The 19,391-nt window shown below is 21.1% G+C and overlaps 1 protein-coding gene across 1 annotated transcript; it reads left to right on the forward strand.

Moving 5' to 3' along the window:
* Positions 1-3,588: 3,588 nt before the first annotated feature.
* On the forward strand, positions 3,589-18,368 carry LOC725573. Its single transcript, XM_001120020.5, has 3 exons — positions 3,589-3,872; positions 17,725-17,978; positions 18,197-18,368. Exons 1-3 carry the CDS (start codon positions 3,773-3,775, stop codon positions 18,245-18,247), a joined length of 405 nt encoding a protein of 134 aa, XP_001120020.1. The 5' UTR covers positions 3,589-3,772; the 3' UTR covers positions 18,248-18,368.
* Positions 18,369-19,391: the final 1,023 nt, after the last annotated feature.

Below are 19,391 nucleotides of genomic sequence, written 5' to 3' on the forward strand. Positions count from 1 at the left end.
AATATAATATTGTTATACAATATAAATTGTTATATATAATATTACACGAAATTGAAATATTTTAATTATTAATGAAGTAAGTTTAAATATCATATAACATCGATAACAATAACATAGTTCAAAAATTACAATTTAAACGAGTTTGAATTTTTTAAATCGTTTTTTTTTTATAAAATATCATTTAAAATAATTTTAATATCTAAATCTTAGAAATTTTCTTATAGACTTCGATAAAAATAAAATATATGTACATTTTCTAAAATATTTATATAAATATATTTTAAATATTTATATATTTAATGGAATATTGATTTAAAAAATGAAATTTTAATTTTAAGATTAAAATTTGTGTATTTAATATATTTTACTTTTTAAATCAAAAATATTTAAATATTTAGTTTTATTTATTTAAAATTTGTAAATATTTTTAAGAAAATTTTCAAGGTGATCTAAAAATATAAATTTAGACTAAGAAAGAAAAAGCAAAAAAGGATAATGTATAGGTTATTAATTTGAAAAAAATAAAAACTTAAAATATTTACTTATTTCATTAAAAAATTTAAATTTCTTTCTCATTAAAAATAATTTTAAGTTTAAAACAATATATATATATATATATATATATATAGTACTTACATATTTTAATCAATTGAGGATCTTATTAATGTAATCATAATAATCGTTATTTTCAAAATTTAAAATCGAATATAAAATAAAAAAGGAAATACCGCATGATATTAATAATTTTTACAGTTATACTATAAAAACTAAAAAATGAATCAAATTATTAGTTATTAATATTATTAATAATTTCTTTTTCATAATTGCTAATACAAGTGATATGTAAACCGATAAACTATCCAATAAACCGTGCGAATATACCACATGTCAGATGTCCCATAATAATACTTCGATTCATATAGTGTGCATGTGATTGCAACCGTTTACATCACGTAAGTACTTGTATTACATTTTGTATTCTCAGGATAACTTTTATTATCTGAATATATCTTAATTAAGATTATGTGTGTATATATATATATATATATATATATACATGCTAATATTTAAAGTGTACAATTTTCTTAAATATATATATTATTTAATGACATTTTTAAATATCGTACGAAACTTTCATGTAATTTATATTATATTTTTATTGAAAAATCTAATATAAGCTTAAATTGTTTATAACTTAATATTTTTATATATATTTTGATTTCTAGAATCAATTTTTCAAAATTATTATATAAATATTTTTATATATCAAAAAAGTCAATTTCATTTAATAGACTAGAAATGTTCATACATATTTAAAGTATACTATTATTATATATATATATAAATTACAAAACAATAATGAAATTCGTTTTCATTACTGATATTATAGATTATTATACATTAATATAACAAACGAAATAATGCAAAAAAGGATGTTATCTGTGTTCGAAACAAAAAATTTGTTGAGGTTAAATTTTAAAGATTTTTAATATTTTGTAAGTGTCATTTTGTAAATATAAGAATTTTACATATAAACAAAAATTTTTTCTTCAAATTATTTTAAATTAATTTGTTATATGATAGATTTTTAAAAAAGATGTTATCTTAATTAAAACAAATTATTTTATGTTTTGAATGAAATGCATTAGAAATAATACTATACATATACACATATTATTTTCTGCGAGTTTTGATTTATCGAAGAATCATATAATGAATAAGCTTTTCATTATCGATTTACCGAAGAAACTGTATAATGAATAAACTTTCGTATATGATGAAACTTGTTTCGATTCCGCTAGTTTAAACTTTCCAGAATTGACTATTCTTAGTTACTATGGATTTATACATAGTTTTAATTACATATCTATATGCATTCATTTTGTACATTCATTGGAACATATTTATATACTTGATCTTGGTTATAATCACTATATTTTATAAAATGTTTATCATAAAATATATAAAAAACATTTCTATAATTATAATTACTATATCTATTTATACATATGTGTATGTGTACATATATATAGACCTAATCTATCTATAATTTTTTCTAAAATTAATTTAATTATTATAAATAAAATTTTGTCAATTTGAAATATAAATTCAATTATCAAATCTTAATTTGAAAGTAAATTCTTTGTATTTCTATCAATTTTACTTTGAAGCGAAAAATATTGATACATTGAACACAAAAAAATATAAAATATCAACAATTTTTTCAATGAAAATAGATTTTTTTCAGTTGAAGTTATACGATATATGACACAATACAATTTTATTTTGCAAGAGAAAGAAAGAAAAAATAACCAAACAGTTACTCGTTTATGCATTGCATTCTAAACTTTAGATGATTTTGAAAATAACAAAATATTTATATCAAGGAATAAAATCGTATCAATGACAAAAAGATTGAAAAAATTTTAGATTGAAAACTTTTTTTTTTATATCAGATTTATATTTGTAAAAAAATATTTTTTATTTTTTTTTAATAAATTTTTTTTAAAAAATAAATTACATTTATAGAATAAACATCAAGATTAATGATCAGATGTGCACTTTGCATTTTTTTTCTTGTTGATGATAAACGGGATTAATGGCTTAACGATAACAGCTTGATTATAAAAATTATATCTAACTTCATAGTACATCAGCTATTATGTACTTCTTTACTCAGATATTTTCAAAATGCACTTTTTATGTATATTAAAATAAATTTTTAAATTATTAAAAGAAAAAAGGATTATATTTTTCAATAATAAATAGCATAATCGTAGTGAAGATTTTAAATATAAAAATATTTTTGATTATTTATAAATTAAATATTGTTTAATAAATTAAATTTTAAAAAACAATTAAATTGAAAAAATTTATAATATCTTTTAGAAAATTTATTTTTTTAAATTTATTAATTTTTCTTTAATTATAAGTAATTTAAAAGTATAATTATTTCTTCAATAGATTCTATTATTTTAAAAGGATAATGCAAAGTATCTTTAAAGGTAAGTAAGACAATTCTCGTCTATGAATTTGCAGATAAACATTACAGAAATATATAGAAATATAAATATATATCTTATAAAGTAAAATCTGAATTCAATCAAAAGACTTACAATCATTCAGTTAACTTTAACAATTTAATACAAAGAATAAAATGAAAAATATTTTCATTTTTTTGAAAAGTTTCATCAAAAGCTCTGTAGAAAATTACAAATATAAAAATATATTACTAAAACAATCAAACTAACTTTTAGATTTTTCTATCTGCAAATATTTTCAACAAAATTTATATCGATTTTTATTCAGATATATATTTTTATTCAATATATATATATAATTATTTTCATTATACTATTTCAATTTTAATCATTTTAAATTGTATTCTGATAACAATCTATTATGTTAAAGCAACACGATTATGAATATTTACATATCTATTGTAAGTGTACGTGCAATGAAACTCGGTCTGACGAACGAGTTAAATGCCTCTCGAACTTGCATCTCTTTCAACGAGTTTTATCAACCTGCATTTACAATGTATATATCAACACCCTGTACATGACCGGTATCATACACCCCCACAGTGTCTGCGTAGTCAGCATGCTCGACCCGGTAATGTTCGGCTGCGCCACTCTGGTTTCCGCTCCCGTAAAAGAAGGACCTCGTAACGTCTCCTTCGTTCATTTACAACCACCTGCTCATCGAGAAAGCATCGGGATTCTTTTAGTTTATCTATCAGTTGCCTATTACTCGTGCAAGAGGAACCAGAATGAAGAACAATGCGACTTCCGGTCTTCCACTATCTGTCTGTGCGTCTATTTGCGCGCTAATAATCCTGATTTTCTTCACCGATAATTCTTATGCTAAACGTGAGTAATATTTTTATTTTATTTAATTTTCAATATTATTTAAATTAATTTATTATTTACTTTTTTTTGAAAAGCATATTTTTAAAGTATCATCAAACTTGTTAATTTTATTATTAATTTTTTTAAAACTAAATTTTTCTGATAATATTCTTAAAATTCATTTTTTCGTGTTGAAAGGATAAGTTTTTTTTTGATAATAATTTTGGATGTATTGTTATCTTTTAACAAAGATACAAATAAATTTATCTTTGTAAGAGAAAACTAGTCACGCAATAAAATACTTTAGAACGTGCAATTTCGATATTTTGAACAATAGAATTTTGCAATTGTTAGCGGATAAATATTTATTTCGCTTGAAATTGATTTAATATTATTGATATGAGTTTTTGAAGAATATATGAAATAAAATATATGAAATAAAATATTTTGATAAAAATTTTGATGTATAATATTATTAATATTATTACTTTACTATTAATGTAAATAATTAAAAAATATTAAAAGATTAAAATTAATTTATTTGGGTCTTATTTCTTCTATATTATTCAAGATAGATTCAAGATAACAAGTTTTAAATTTTTTGCACAGAATAACATATTATAATTTGTTAAAACTTTATTTTCATAACAAGTTTATTATTATTTATTATCTATAAGTATTATATTTTTAAATTAATAGAAATATAAAATTAATAGAAATATAAAATATGTTTCTTGAAATATTATTATTGCAATTTAGTGCATCTTTCTATATTTTATTATTAGTGAGATAAATTTATTATTAGTAAGATAAAAGTGAAAATACATAAAAGATAGAATTTTACAAAGTCATTAAATAAGGATATCTGAAAAGTTTTGCAGAAACTTCATTATTAAAAATAAAAATCGATTTTAAACAAAACTTTTCTAACAAAATTATATATTAAAAGTTATTTACTCCAAAATAACATAACAACAAAATAATGACAAACTCAAAAATATCAATTAAGTTATTAATTCTTATCATACTATTCCCATCACTCCATTATCATTCCATTTTTGCAATATTTTCCTGTTCATAATCAATTTTCTAGCTTTCGCATAGATCATAATTAGATATTCGCGAACATTCCCATAATCCAATTTGTTCCGGTCAAAGCTTAATGAAGATACTCATGATTCAATGTATTGTACAACTGTTGACCCCTGTAAAGAATCATGGCGCCCGTTTAACGAGCAAAAACTGATAAAAATTGTATTTTCAACAGTTACTTTTGAAAAAATGAGTTATCAAATGAAAAAATAAGAATTTTTCATTTCTTATTTTGATTTGCACATAAAATTATTCTGATAATATGAAGCTTGATAATGAAGTTGATTAGTTAATTAAAATTAAAAACTTCTATTAGAATTATTCTATTGCTGAATATTATTCCTACTGGAAATCTATGCATTGATGATAATATATTATCTATAAAAAATTTTAGAAATGCAGAATGACTTTAATACTATCTTTGTATCAACTTTTGAAGAAAAGACATTTTGATGCCAATAATGACATCAAGAGTAATATAACAACAATTCTGAATTTCATAAAACAATTTGCAAAATTACTTCAAAGCATAAGATCAATATATAATTTTTCAAAAGAAATATCTTGAAGATGATCGTAATGATATTCAGCAAATAAACAAGTAAAATAATAATTTTATCGTGATCAGTTTTAGTTTTGCCAACTCTAGATCTCATGTATCAAATGAAAAAAAAGTGCATAGTATTCGTGAAATCTTTGATATTCCTTCCTTGCAGGTGAGATAGGGAATTTGATTTAAGAAAAACTTCATTCTATGTCGCGTGTGATCTCTAAGAGTAATCGAATGAATAATTCTCGGCTGTTCGGTGCAACCTGAACTTAAATTAGTTCCATCATGATGGCAAACAAAGATTATCCACTCAATGTTACGCATTAATCCGAATGTTTGATTATAAATGAATGAATGGGATATCGAAAAGAAAGAATGTGTGTATAAAGTTATGTGGGTGAGAATAATAAAAAAATCAACGAGGGAAATCAGAAATATGATTGATCTTCAAATTTTCAGAAATTGTTGAAAGTAAAGAAGGAATATTGAGTATTTCAAAATAGAAATGTGTTTAAAAATTATTTTATGTATAAATTTTTTATTATAGAAATAGATAATATATTATTTGAAAATTCTTTTTACAGATTTTTTTTCTTTTTTAAAGATTTCAGAAAAATATTTTTAGAAATCTTTTTGTATGTAAATTAGTATGTAGGAAGCAAAGAAGATATTAATATATCTAAAATTTTCAAATGAAGATGTATTTATTGCATTGAGTTTTAACATTCTCATAATTTAACTGGAACGATAATATTCATATAGTATAATCGTTTGTTGTGACTTTAATACCTAGTTTATCGAACTAAATTGTACTTGATGTGTTAAGCCAACTACATGCATAGTTTTGCATAGTGTATGGGTTGTAACAAAAAATGAGTATAATGGTACTTTTACTTAATGCAACTGATATTTCACATTTTTCATATAAGTCTTTTTTCATTTTCTCATATAATTTATTTTGATACATTTATTATATTTATTTGTTTAAGAATTAAAAAATATTAGATAATTATTAACTAATTTGTATAATTATTTCGTTAATAATAATTTAAAAATTTCTTATTGCAATATCATCGACAAGTTGATTTTTTTGAAAACTACATATAATCAATTTCATATTTTCATTAATATTTTAATTTTTTTTTTTTTTCAATTTTATTTTCTTAATTGAGTTAATCATCTCAATGCAGTTATTTTAATTTCATTTAATTTATCTTAATATTTATCTTAATATTTCTTTATAATTTATCTTAATATTTTCTCTTTCAACTTCTACCGTGAGAAGTTTCCATCTTGTTGAATTTATCTTCTTCGTTTCGTAAAATGTAATGTAAAAATTCAGTTTGAACTTACGTAAAAATTGACGAATAGGAAAGATACGAACGAGCACCATACAGTTTCATATTATACTCTCGATGTTCGTGCGTAATTGGATTTGTTCATATTTGTTGATACTTCCGTTGCTAATTAATCGTGGATTTCCTTCGATCAACTCAATTCTCAGTTTTAAGTGAATCGTAGCTAATGACAACCATTTTGATCAATGTGAATCGAAAGAGATGAAAGAAAATGAAAATTTTATTTTGAAAAATAATAATAATAATAATAATAAATGTTTACTATGAAAAAGTTGTTTTTTACATTCAAATGAATATTTATTAAACAGAGTTTAAACAGAGATTACGTACAGAGAATATGAAATGAGTTTGGTGAATTTCTTATAGCGATGGGCTGAAATTTGAGAATTTTGGAATTTTCTCAAAAACAATGATATTAGTTGAAAATATTATATCTTCGAATTTGAAGAAAAGAGTGATGCAAAATTGGAAATTTTCAGTTAAATATATCATTAATTTCAGGAATATTTTATTCTTTCAATATCACGTGTTTTAACACGTGACATCATATCTTCTTTCATAGGAATCTTATTACAATTTTGTAATATTTTGATTACAATATTATAATAATAATTTTTCAAGAATTGTTATGTAATTTTTCAAGAATTGTTTTGTTTAATACACATATTTTTATTCTATTGGCATAATTATTGATTTAAATTACTTGTTTATTGTTTTTAATAACAGTTGAATTATCCTTTTAAATATTTCTTTTTTATTGTCCATAATAATTATTTCATGCAACCAATACAATATCAATAAATAAATATGATTTCTAAATTATGGAAATTTTGATAACATTATTGTTTAATATTGTAAAATAAAAATAAAAAATCAGAATTAAAATTTTAAATTTGCAGACAAATTAATCATAATGGTAGATATTAAGTTATTTGCTAAATTATATGATACCATAAATCATATTATGTTTATTTGTATGATCAAATAATTAATTATAGAAGATGTAAATGCAAATTAAATTTATTTCAAGATTTATTTATGTTGTTGTTTGAAAGTTATAAAATTAATGCACGTTAAAAGTATAATATTTTAGATAAAGATATATTATTTTTATATAATAATTATTTTTTAATATTAGTAACATTTTCTTTTTCTGTAATTTTTACATTTATTATTTTTATTTTTCTAAAATTTTTTGAAAATAATGTCCTCTTGTAAAAAGATATCTTTATACGATCTCTAATTTTTTCAGAATTTTTAAATAATTATTTTTTCCTGGAACTTTTTAAATATGGTGATAAATGATGGACATAAAATACTTTCATTAGTATTCTAAGATTAAAAGTAATTTAAATTTACTTTAAAGTAATGAAAGTAAGGAAATAATAATTAATAATATAAAATATGAAATGTGCAATTGAATCTTTGTCAATTAGTATTAATTTATTAATTTAATTTGATTATTCTAAAAAATGATGAAATATAAAATAATAAAATAATTATGAAATTGATTTATAGATATTTCAAAATAAAAACTTTTATATATTAATTATTATTCTTTTTGAAAGTTAATAAAAAATAATTCATATAACAGCATAATCCTGGTTTTCTATGAAGGATGTTTAATAACGTGACAACAAAGGATATAAATAATAATAGAAATTTATATAAATATATTCTATATTTTATTTTTTTCTTATATTAAAACTCAAATGTTGAATTATGCACAATAAAATAAATCATAATAGATAAAGAAATAAATATATCATTTAAAAATTCTAAATATATATTATTATCTAATTCATTGTCAAAAATTATTTAAATATAGGAAAGATTAGAAATAATTTGATGAATAAGATTAAAAGAAAAATTATTTTTGTTTGTTTTATATTATTTACATATTTTGTATTATGTTAGAGTAATATTTTATTTCTTGTTTTTATTATATTTTAATTAATTTTCATTATTGAATTATATATTTTTATTTATTATTTATTAAAACAATTGATTGACATTCGTTTTCGCTAAAGTTTAAAACTTTCACTAAGTTAAAACAAATTTATGCTATGTTAATTCTTAATAATTCTTAATTTTTAACATTATAATTTTTTCAATTAGTTTAGAGAGATATAGTAAACTAGAAATGCAATTATATGTTCGAACTTACAAGTTATTAATTATCAAAAAACTTCTAAATTAAATTATAAAGCTAGAAAATATATTATGTGAATTTTACATCAACTTGATCAAAAGATTTAATTAATCATATTGAAAAAGTTACATTTCTAAATAAAAAAAAAAGTTTTTTACAAAGAGAATATACTTCATCAAATTTTCATAAATGCTCTGCAAAGTTAAAATCTAACATAAGAATTGAGCTTTTATAATATTTTTCGAAAAAATAACAAATTAAATATTTTCTAAACAATTAAATATTCATAGAAATAATCAAATATAAGTTAAATATTAATGCAATATTTATTGATTTCATATTGATCTAGAAATTTCTATCTAAACTAATATATTAATTATTTTATTGCTAATGTATATTTTTGTATCTGTCTATCTATTTATTTTAAAATAATTTTTAAAATAAAATTCATTTAATTTATCTATCTTTTAATATAAAATATTAATATTTCTAAATTTGGAATTAAATATCAGAAATAATAGATTTTTATCCATACATTAATAAAAAATATCAGTTAAAATTAATTAAATTTATTTTTTTTTTTATTTTTTCAAACATTTTTCAAAATTTACTTAATCATATTATTAGAATTGTTTCTTAATAATTTATTATAAAATTAAGTAAAAGATTAGAAAATAAAAGTTGTATGAAAGTGTTAAAATTTTTAAAAAAGATCATAAATAAAATCATAATAATCTTTATATTATCAACATATACATATCTTTAATGTATGTTTTGTTTTCTTTTAAAATCTTATATTTTATATATATATATATATATATATATATTTACTTCCATAAATAACAAATATAATATAAACTTTCGATTAAAAATATAACAAAATTTCTTACTTCACATGAGATGCCATTATTTCACTTAATCGTCTTACTCGTTGCAATTCCATTCGGCTAAATCTTATTACTCACGATAATTCGATGTATGGAAAGTATGATGGGAAAAGATTTTTACTTACCATGAACTCAAAAATATCTTGTACCAACTCTATTACCACTATCACAGTCAATATCATATCGGCTTATCATAATATATATATGTGTAATCTCTTACTACATTCGTATATTTCAATGTATAAAAGGATCAATATCTGATTAAATATGAATTGGTTTAAATAAAGAAATAAAAAGAATCGTATTCAAGCAGAATTTGCATCTTTTATGCATAAAAACATGATTTATTAATCTCTCGCAGCTCTCATTCTCTCTTTCTCTCTCTCTCTCATAGTATTTCAAAAATAATATATAATATATAATAACAGTTAAATATTTATAACTACCATATTTATAACTACCATTTTTTTTATGTTTTAAGGAATTTTTTTTTAGAAAAAAATGCATTAATGCATTATAATGCAAAAAAAATTAATTTATTTAAAAAAGTTGATGAGAAACTATTTTTGAATATGAAAAATTTCATTTAGAAAAATTAAGAAATTATTTTAATAGTAATTTTATCGATAACAATTGATTGGTAATAGCAGTCTTTTATAATAGGTTCTCGTGAATCAAGAGGTACTCACTTATTCTATTATAACGAGCTAATCTTGTTTTATCTTAACGCAAAGCAAATTATATAATGGTTTTTATAAATAGGAAATTATAATTATTTTTAACATTAATTAATTTTTTCTTTCTAGTTTTTTCAAATATTTTTTAAAATAAAATTTATTATCAAAAATATTATAATTTTACTTAGAAAAAAATAAAAAAGTAATTATAATTAATAATTATAATTACTAAAACCAACTTTGATTTATATATAACAATTATATTCTATAATTCGTTCATTTTTATTATTTAAATTAATAATAAAATATATTTTCTAACATTGGTAGAATCAAATTATAAATTTTAAACTAAGTTTTACAATAATATACCTTACAGACAGATAATTTCATTAAAACTTATTTTTATAAAAACTTTTAAAATTATATCAAATTTATCTTTTTAAATTTGAGTAATATAAAATATAATACTAATAAAAATTGAAATATTACAATATTATAAATCTTTTATCTGATTATTTGTCTGATCAAAATCAAGCTACTCCATTTGACAGACTATAATCAAATTGTTTCATTTGTCCGATCATAGCAACTCTATTCTACTTACTTCCACTATATTGAATCTGTACTACTTGTTGAATCATTACTGTCCTACTTCACTAGCTATAAAGGCTTACTACTTGTTGAATCATAATTTGCCTATATTACTGTATCTAGCCTCAAATCTCGAATATTTCTTTTTACCGATATTATCATTACATTAATTCTTATGTTAATATTCATAAGTACTTTTTTATTTATTATAAAATTAAATTTAATTAAAATTAAATTATTATTTTCTCTTCAAAAGATTTTCAACTCTAGAATTCTAATATTATTGACATAATATATCTATTCCATCGATTCCAAGCTTATAATTTTATTAGCAAAAAATTATTGAGATTAAAAATTATATAAATAATGTCTGAAACTTTGACTATTGATTTAAGGATTAGTATTCTCATAAATTTAAATATTACAGGAATTGATCATTTATTCTAAAAATTAGATATTTATAAATTAGAATAAAATTAGATAAATTATCAGCAGATTACCAAAAAGTCAATATCATGTTTATTCCTTTTGAAATCTTTAATCAAAAGATTGTTACAAATAATTAATCATTTTCCTTTCTGAACTACTCTCTAGAATATCTGATTGGTTCATTAACAATCACAGTTGTTAGTTGCAACAACTAGTTGAACTAACGTGAAACCATTGTTTTCATCGAGGTGTACCATGAACTTCATTTATCTCTTGCCTTTAATTGGGTGAATGTTACGTCTTTCGTTAGAACGATTAGGATTTGTAACGTACAATCGATTTAACTTTTTCAACAGTTGATTTATTAGTAGGATTTTCGAGACATCAGAATTTACCGAATAATATCAAGCGTTACGTAACTTTATTAAAATTTTCATAACATTTAACATGGACATCGTAATTTGAATAATTTAAAGAATTATTTCACTTTCTGGCTCATCCTTACTTTATTATCACGATACTTTCAAATGTTTCGAGACAGAATAAAAAAAATATATACCTACATATACTTAACGAAGTGGTAATCACGTATAAAACTGATCAATCTCGTGGATGGAAAGTGGAAATAATTTTTCACGCTGTTAAACAGAATTAGAAGATCCTGGAAATTGGAAAACAACGGAATGCACTTTCGTTACGCAATAAAAGGAAACAATCGTTAGATCTTTATTACTGGGCGAATACTACGTATCAACAAGTTCGTTATTTATCGAAGTACTACTGTTTTATCGATTACAGGCTAAATACTTTCGATCGTGAGATTAATGAACGGTACATCTCCGGTTTTTTTAAAAAAATAATTGCATAAAGTGTGCTCGTGATTTAAGGTAATTTTTCTGCAATTAGTTTATCGGAAAATTGATTTCTGCATCGATCTTCTAGTTCTATAGTCTAGCGATATATTTGACATTTTTTCAGGGTTTCAGGTTTACGTGAAAATTTGAAATAATTAGAGCTTTTTTAAATTCGTATTATTTTCTAATAAAGTATTCCAGGTATATTTAAAATATTGAAAAGCTATGAAATTTAATCTTTAGAAGTTCAAATTATAGAAATTTAAACTTGAGCAAAGTTTTTTTTATAGATTTTCGTAAAGTTTAATACTCTAGATTTTTCTAAAATATTTAAAAGTTAGGAAGTTAAGGAATTAAAAAAATGAATCAATTTCCTTAAAATTTACTTTATATTTTTTGCATAGGATATCCATGTGTATTTCGCAATATCTTAATTAAATTTGTTTATTAATATCTTTTGTTATATTTTATGCATTTTTTATACATTTTAATTAAGTTTTCAAAAGATATATATATGTATATTATGAATAAGTTATATTAAATTTAAATATTCCTCTGAACATTGCATTGTTAAATAAATATTAATAATTCCTTTTCATTTTGTAGTCAAAAATGTATAAAATAAATAACGCGTAATATCAATATTAGAAGTTGTAATGCAATAAATCATGCATTGATTTTATTTTATCAAAGTAAGCATATAATAAGAGAAATAAAGGAAAATAAAATAATTAAGTTATTAATTAATAAACAAAAATATTTAAATTCATGTATTATTATATTACTATAATTTTAAATTTATATATATTGTATAAAAAAATCCTTTGATCATATTAAAAGAAAATGATTAAAAAAATAGATAAAATACCAGATATCCATTGTTATGTCGCTCTTTAAATACTAGTAGGGATTCATAGAGTTTGTAGAAACGAATCGCTTTTATCAAATCACTCAGATCCAGGAAAAACGTCATTTCTATCTACAACGAGGTCGAGCCCAGTTATTCCTTCCTTGCTATTGCTTTTTGCGATGTTTTACCTTACTTGCGTTGACATTGCAACTCTGAGACGTGAAAATCACTTTAAAAATTTAGTACACGTTATGGAAGAAGGTACTTTTTATTGTTCTTAACTGTCCAATTATTTTTTGGAAATAAAGAGCAAATTTTCACTTATTTCTTTGTGAAAAAAGAAGAGAAAAAGACATCAAAAGTAATTTTCTATTCATGCTTTTATATTTTTTAATAAATGTATTATTTCTGAAAACATGTTTAATTGAATTTTATATTTATTTTATAAAAAAAAAGAGAAAAAAAGATTTTGAAAGCGATTTTAATTTGGTATACTATTTTACTTATTTGTTAAGTATTTTTAAAAATACTTTTACAATACTATACTTTAATAAATACGAATTTTATATGTAGAATTTTATATATAAAAATTTGAAATTAATTTTTATTTCAATTTAATCTATAGTTCACTTGGGTTACGTGGGATTTTTTACAATTCTTTTTTCTTTTTGTTTTTTGTAATATAGAAAAATATATAAAAGTATTCGTATTAAAATATTTATGAAATTTTATAGATACGTTTGTAAATATTTGAAAAAAAAATTTTTTTTTGTAAATATAACGAACGAGATTTAGAATATTTATTTAATTTTTCTTTTAATCTATAGTTTAAAGAAACAAAGTTAAAATGAATAATATTGAACTGATTCAAGTTTTATCATGTATAAAAAATTATGTTTGTTTTGTTTATTTGAATAATGATTCAAAAAGATGATTTGAAGTTGAAATTAATTAAACAATCTTGGGCAATGAGATATTATATTTATTCCATCAAATTTATCTTATTGGAAATTTTTTAATTTATGGATGATTTATAATTTGCTAATATTTATTGTAATATGCAAAGCAATTAAGTTTTTTCTAATTGTCTTCGTAGAATATTTATAAATTGAAAAATATTTGAATACGTGCAATTTGCGCGCCAAAATCAGCAACGAATTTTTTTAATTTTGTTAGGGAAATGTGAAATTTTCTCAATTGATTTTATTTATCATATTTTTTCATATTTTATACACCGCCATTTTTCATTTAATTAACAATACAATATATATAATATGTATATATATATATATATACTTATAATATATTCATAATTTTCCAATATATTTTATATAATTACTATACGAAAATTACTATGTAAATTTTATTCCCGTTAATTTATTAAAATCATTAAGATATTAATTTTATACAACGATATATTTCTTTTTTTTTTCTTCTGCTTTCCATTTTTTTTTCATTTCATCGTTATATTATTTATACAAATAGAAATCGGATAATGAAGAGAAACAGAAGTCAAGAATTTAATATTTACTTAATAAACACGATAAATCGTTTCTAAATGTTAAATAATTGGAGGAACATTCACAGTTAGTTACACAACACTTTCGAATACATCGGATCGCATTAAAACATTAACAGCAATATAGTAATAGCAGAAAACAACAGGAACGATGATTTAACGATATCGCAATTCCATCAAGAATAAAACAGTGCCATGATGAATCAAGATGCGAAATGGTAATAAAAACAGGCTGAAACGTGTACGTATAATTTGACACATCTTTCATCCAGAAATAATGGAATCATGCGAGCTGCCAAGCTCGTTCACGCTCGATGCATGCGACTGCGACTCCAATTGGAACCAACAGATTAAGCTGTCCAGTCGTGGAATGCATTTCGTCCACGATCATAAGCACTAAGTGAGAGAGAAACTGAATGTTTCCATTTTCCATTTCCCATTGGGTCTGAAAACGATTTATCATTAAAAAGACTTCGATAAAGGAATTTAGTGTAAATTTCTTTTTTAACAGAGATTTTTCTAAACGATGAATGCAATGATGATTACAAATCTACTATAAATGGATCGTCATATTTCGTTTTGAGGAAATCGTTGGAATTATGATTAATCGATGAATTTTTATTATTGGAAATTTCTTAATTTATAAATGACACGTAATTTGCTAATATTCTCTATATTCAAAATTATTCATCTCATTTCTTTTTAAATTTTCCTTATTCTGGACGGAAGAGGTGACAAAATTCTTTGAATATTACAAAAGATACAACTTCAACATGAAACGATTTAAAATAACTGATCCAAAAATAAGAGAAATGCAAGAGGGATCATTCTTATAATTTTGTATATTTATCTCTTTACATAAAAAGCTTTGTAAGAGGATAATCTTTATCGGTAACGAAGTCTCTCGCGATCGAGCCCCTTTAAAGAGCTTTCGAAGCTTTTAAAACGTAAGAACAAGACGCGGTCGAGGAAAGGGGTTCAAAATCGTTGATCGATTAGAACCAGTCTTCAGATAATAATTGAGTGAATAAGATTATAACTCTCTCGATTGATCCGTTCTCTCACCGTGGATCAATCACGTCTCATGCCGCGTTTTTTAATTTGACTTTTAATTTTTGCCCTTTCGCGCGACACTTTTCTTTTTTCCATCTCTCTCCTTCTTTTTTTTGTGTCACACTCGATTTATGATTCACTATTTTACATGAAGCGTGAATACCACTCTATTTTAAATTATTTAAAAGGCGCATTTTACTTTTTCTTTAACATGGAATGCGTTTTTTAGTGGATGGAGAATGAGTGAATTCGTGCAGACGATTTCGATGTGAATATCATTTTAATCGTAATAATAAGTAATTGTATGTTGTTATGTTTGTAATAATAAGTAATCGAGTAAAAGAATTTTGATACAATAGAAAGTAAAATTTAGTTGTAAGTAAATTTTGTGTTTCACAAAAAAAAAAATTAATTCAAAATATTTGTAGATCTTACTATTTGACTTATTATATATTTTCTTACAACTATAATTACTATTATTATTATTATTATTGCCACAGTTATATAATTTGTTGATAGGATCTCTCATTTATTTTATAAAGATTTTATAATATATTATAAATATTATAAAGATATTATAAATATATATACTCGTTAAAATAATTAAAAATCTTTTTCTTCTCTTTTTTCGTTTATAAGCTTTTTAGCTTTTCTCATAATATAAATATAAATTAAATATTTTATTATTCTTATTATTATTCCAGTTTCTGTTCTGAATGGCATTTGATTTACAATCTTCATTTACATTTTAAGAATACAATTTTTCTCTTTCTTTATATTCTTTAAATTCTCTGCTTATGGATTAAAAACGCGTTACTCATTCTTCTTCTTCACTTCCATCTAATAATCGATTATATAACTTTACTTTGAAAAACTTTAATTTATGCTATTACTTTTATAGATTTTTGCATTTATTTAAATAATATTTGTCACCTCTTACAATGTTAATTTTTTTCAGGTTTTATTAATTTTAGATTTGTTAATTTTATCTTTGTTTCAGAAATTATTAATTACCAAAATCATAATAAATATACATATAAATTTTTATATGAAACATTAGCACTTTTAATATTTGTAAGATAATTAAATTATTTTAAAAACAAATTTTATTACTTTTAATTTTGTTATTGAAATTTAATTTCATTCAAATTTTTGAAATATTAATAATATTTTATATTACTTTTTTTTGAGAATTATTATGACCTAATTACTAATCCCTTAAAAGCTTATTTAGTTTTTCTATGTTTTCATTATGTTATTAAAGAAATAAGAAATAAGAAGTAAATTTGAAAGTGAAATTAAATTTTATGGTCTTGATTATCATATGCTAATTCTTTTAAATTTTATACAGCATCTTATTTCTTGTAGTCGACCAATCTATTTAATTTACTTATATTCTATTATTATAGTAGAGAATTAAAATTATAAAATATTGAAATATTGTAGTGTATTTTCAAGTTAAAAACTAGTTGAATGGAATAATTTGTTATAATTAACAAAACTATAATTCTATTGTTAACTGAATATTAAATTATATTGATATACGATATTTTTTCATCTTTTTATATTTATATAAAAATCAATTACAAAAAATCTTGTAAATTTTCAACACTTATTTATTTTAATATAATAAATATGAAATATCCTGTATAATACTATATGGATGATATTAGAAAAATATTAAATATTAAAATTTTCTTATATGCACATATTTATGTTAAACATTTTATATACATAGATTTTTAATATTTTTCTAAATTTCCACTTTGATTTTCTTAAAAATAATATTTATTAATTAATCGAAATTAATAATATTTAATATATGACACGAAAATATAATATTCATTTATTATCTTAACAGGTGGTTGTTCTGCATTTGGACATTCCTGTTTCGGTGGTCATGGCAAGAGATTCGATCCAAATATACGGGAGAAAATACTTCAAGATGATGATACGATTACCAATCGAGAAATAGAAGATTTAAACTCGCGTAATGAATTCGATGTTTCTGAAAAAAAGTTTGGAGGACAAACAGAGATACTTTCTTCTCAGAGTCGTCATCAAGATTCTTCAAGATTCAATCCTTTTGCATTATCCTTCATCGTTCGACAATGGGTATATTTGAATAGTATTTTATTTAAAAAAAAATAAAAACGAATGAATATAAATTTAAATTTATCTGAAAATTATATACTATTTGTTTCATTATTTATAAATACTAGTATTATATATTGATATATAGATAGTTGTATGTAAATTCTTTTCTATATGTACAGTTTTATCTCTGTATTAATTTAATATAAAATATCAATGATTAATGATTCAAATTACAGTTGACATCGCATCGTCTTCATCAACCGGATATGGAACTAAATAACAAATAAATGGATAGGATTTCTACTATATTTTGAAGCAAAGAATTTAAAACAAAGAATTTAAAAACTTTAGAAAACAAACATAAAGTGAAAATTGATAAATGAAAATATTTTAATAAAATATCCCGACTGTTGCTACATTATAATTTTAATAATTTTCTATTTTGTTTTTCAAATTCTATGAATAAAATAAATTATATTTAAATAATTGTTAAGATAATATATATATTAATTAAAACTAGAATATTTTTTATTTTTTATTTTTATTTCCGTTTTCAGTTATTTAAAATTAATAAACAGAAATTATATTATATTATCTTTATATCTATGGATTTGATGATGAAGTACAATTGTTAATATTCTATTTAAATTATATGTAAACAAAAAGTAGAACAAATAAAACGTTATTCCTAAAACATTTATTTAATGTATCTTAATTATATCTAAGATCAAAAAGATTATTATATCTAGATATTAGAATGTAATTTAAATAATATGTGTAAGTATGAATAAAAAAATATAAAATATAATATAATATTTATATAATAAAACAAAATTCATGATGAATTATATTATTTAGCGATAGTAAAATGTTTTATAATTTAAAAATTAAATATATATATTGTTTAATATCAGATTGAAAAAAAATGCATAAAATAAAAATTATGAAATCAGTGCCATCTTCAGAATGCCATTAATAAAACGTATAAATAAAAAAAATAGTAAAAGAATAGATAGTATAAGAATTAGACTTCAGTGCCATCTTTTGAATACTAAAAACATTTCTTTAAAAATAAAATAAAGAAAAGTAAGAATTAAACTTCAGCGCCATCTTTTAAAATTAATAAATTTTTCTTTCTTTTTTCTTGTAAGATGGCGCTAATATCAATTCTCCATTTTTATCTCTATCCTCTTTTTATTTGCTCTCCTTATTTATATTTATGTTTTATTTACGGCACTCTAGAGATGGCGCTGATTTCATAATTTTTAATTTATCTTTATCCTTCTTCCACAATTTATTTTCCTTGTTTATATTTCGAAAGAATTACAAGATTCGATATTTCGAGTCGATATCTTCATTCAATACATTTATTCAATATTTAATTTTTTTTTCAAAATTAAATCTTAATTTTTAATGTAAAAAAATAAATGA

The sequence above is a fragment of the Apis mellifera genome, linkage group LG8 (assembly GCF_003254395.2).
Source record: "Apis mellifera strain DH4 linkage group LG8, Amel_HAv3.1, whole genome shotgun sequence".
NCBI classification, from domain to species: Eukaryota; Metazoa; Arthropoda; class Insecta; order Hymenoptera; family Apidae; genus Apis; species Apis mellifera.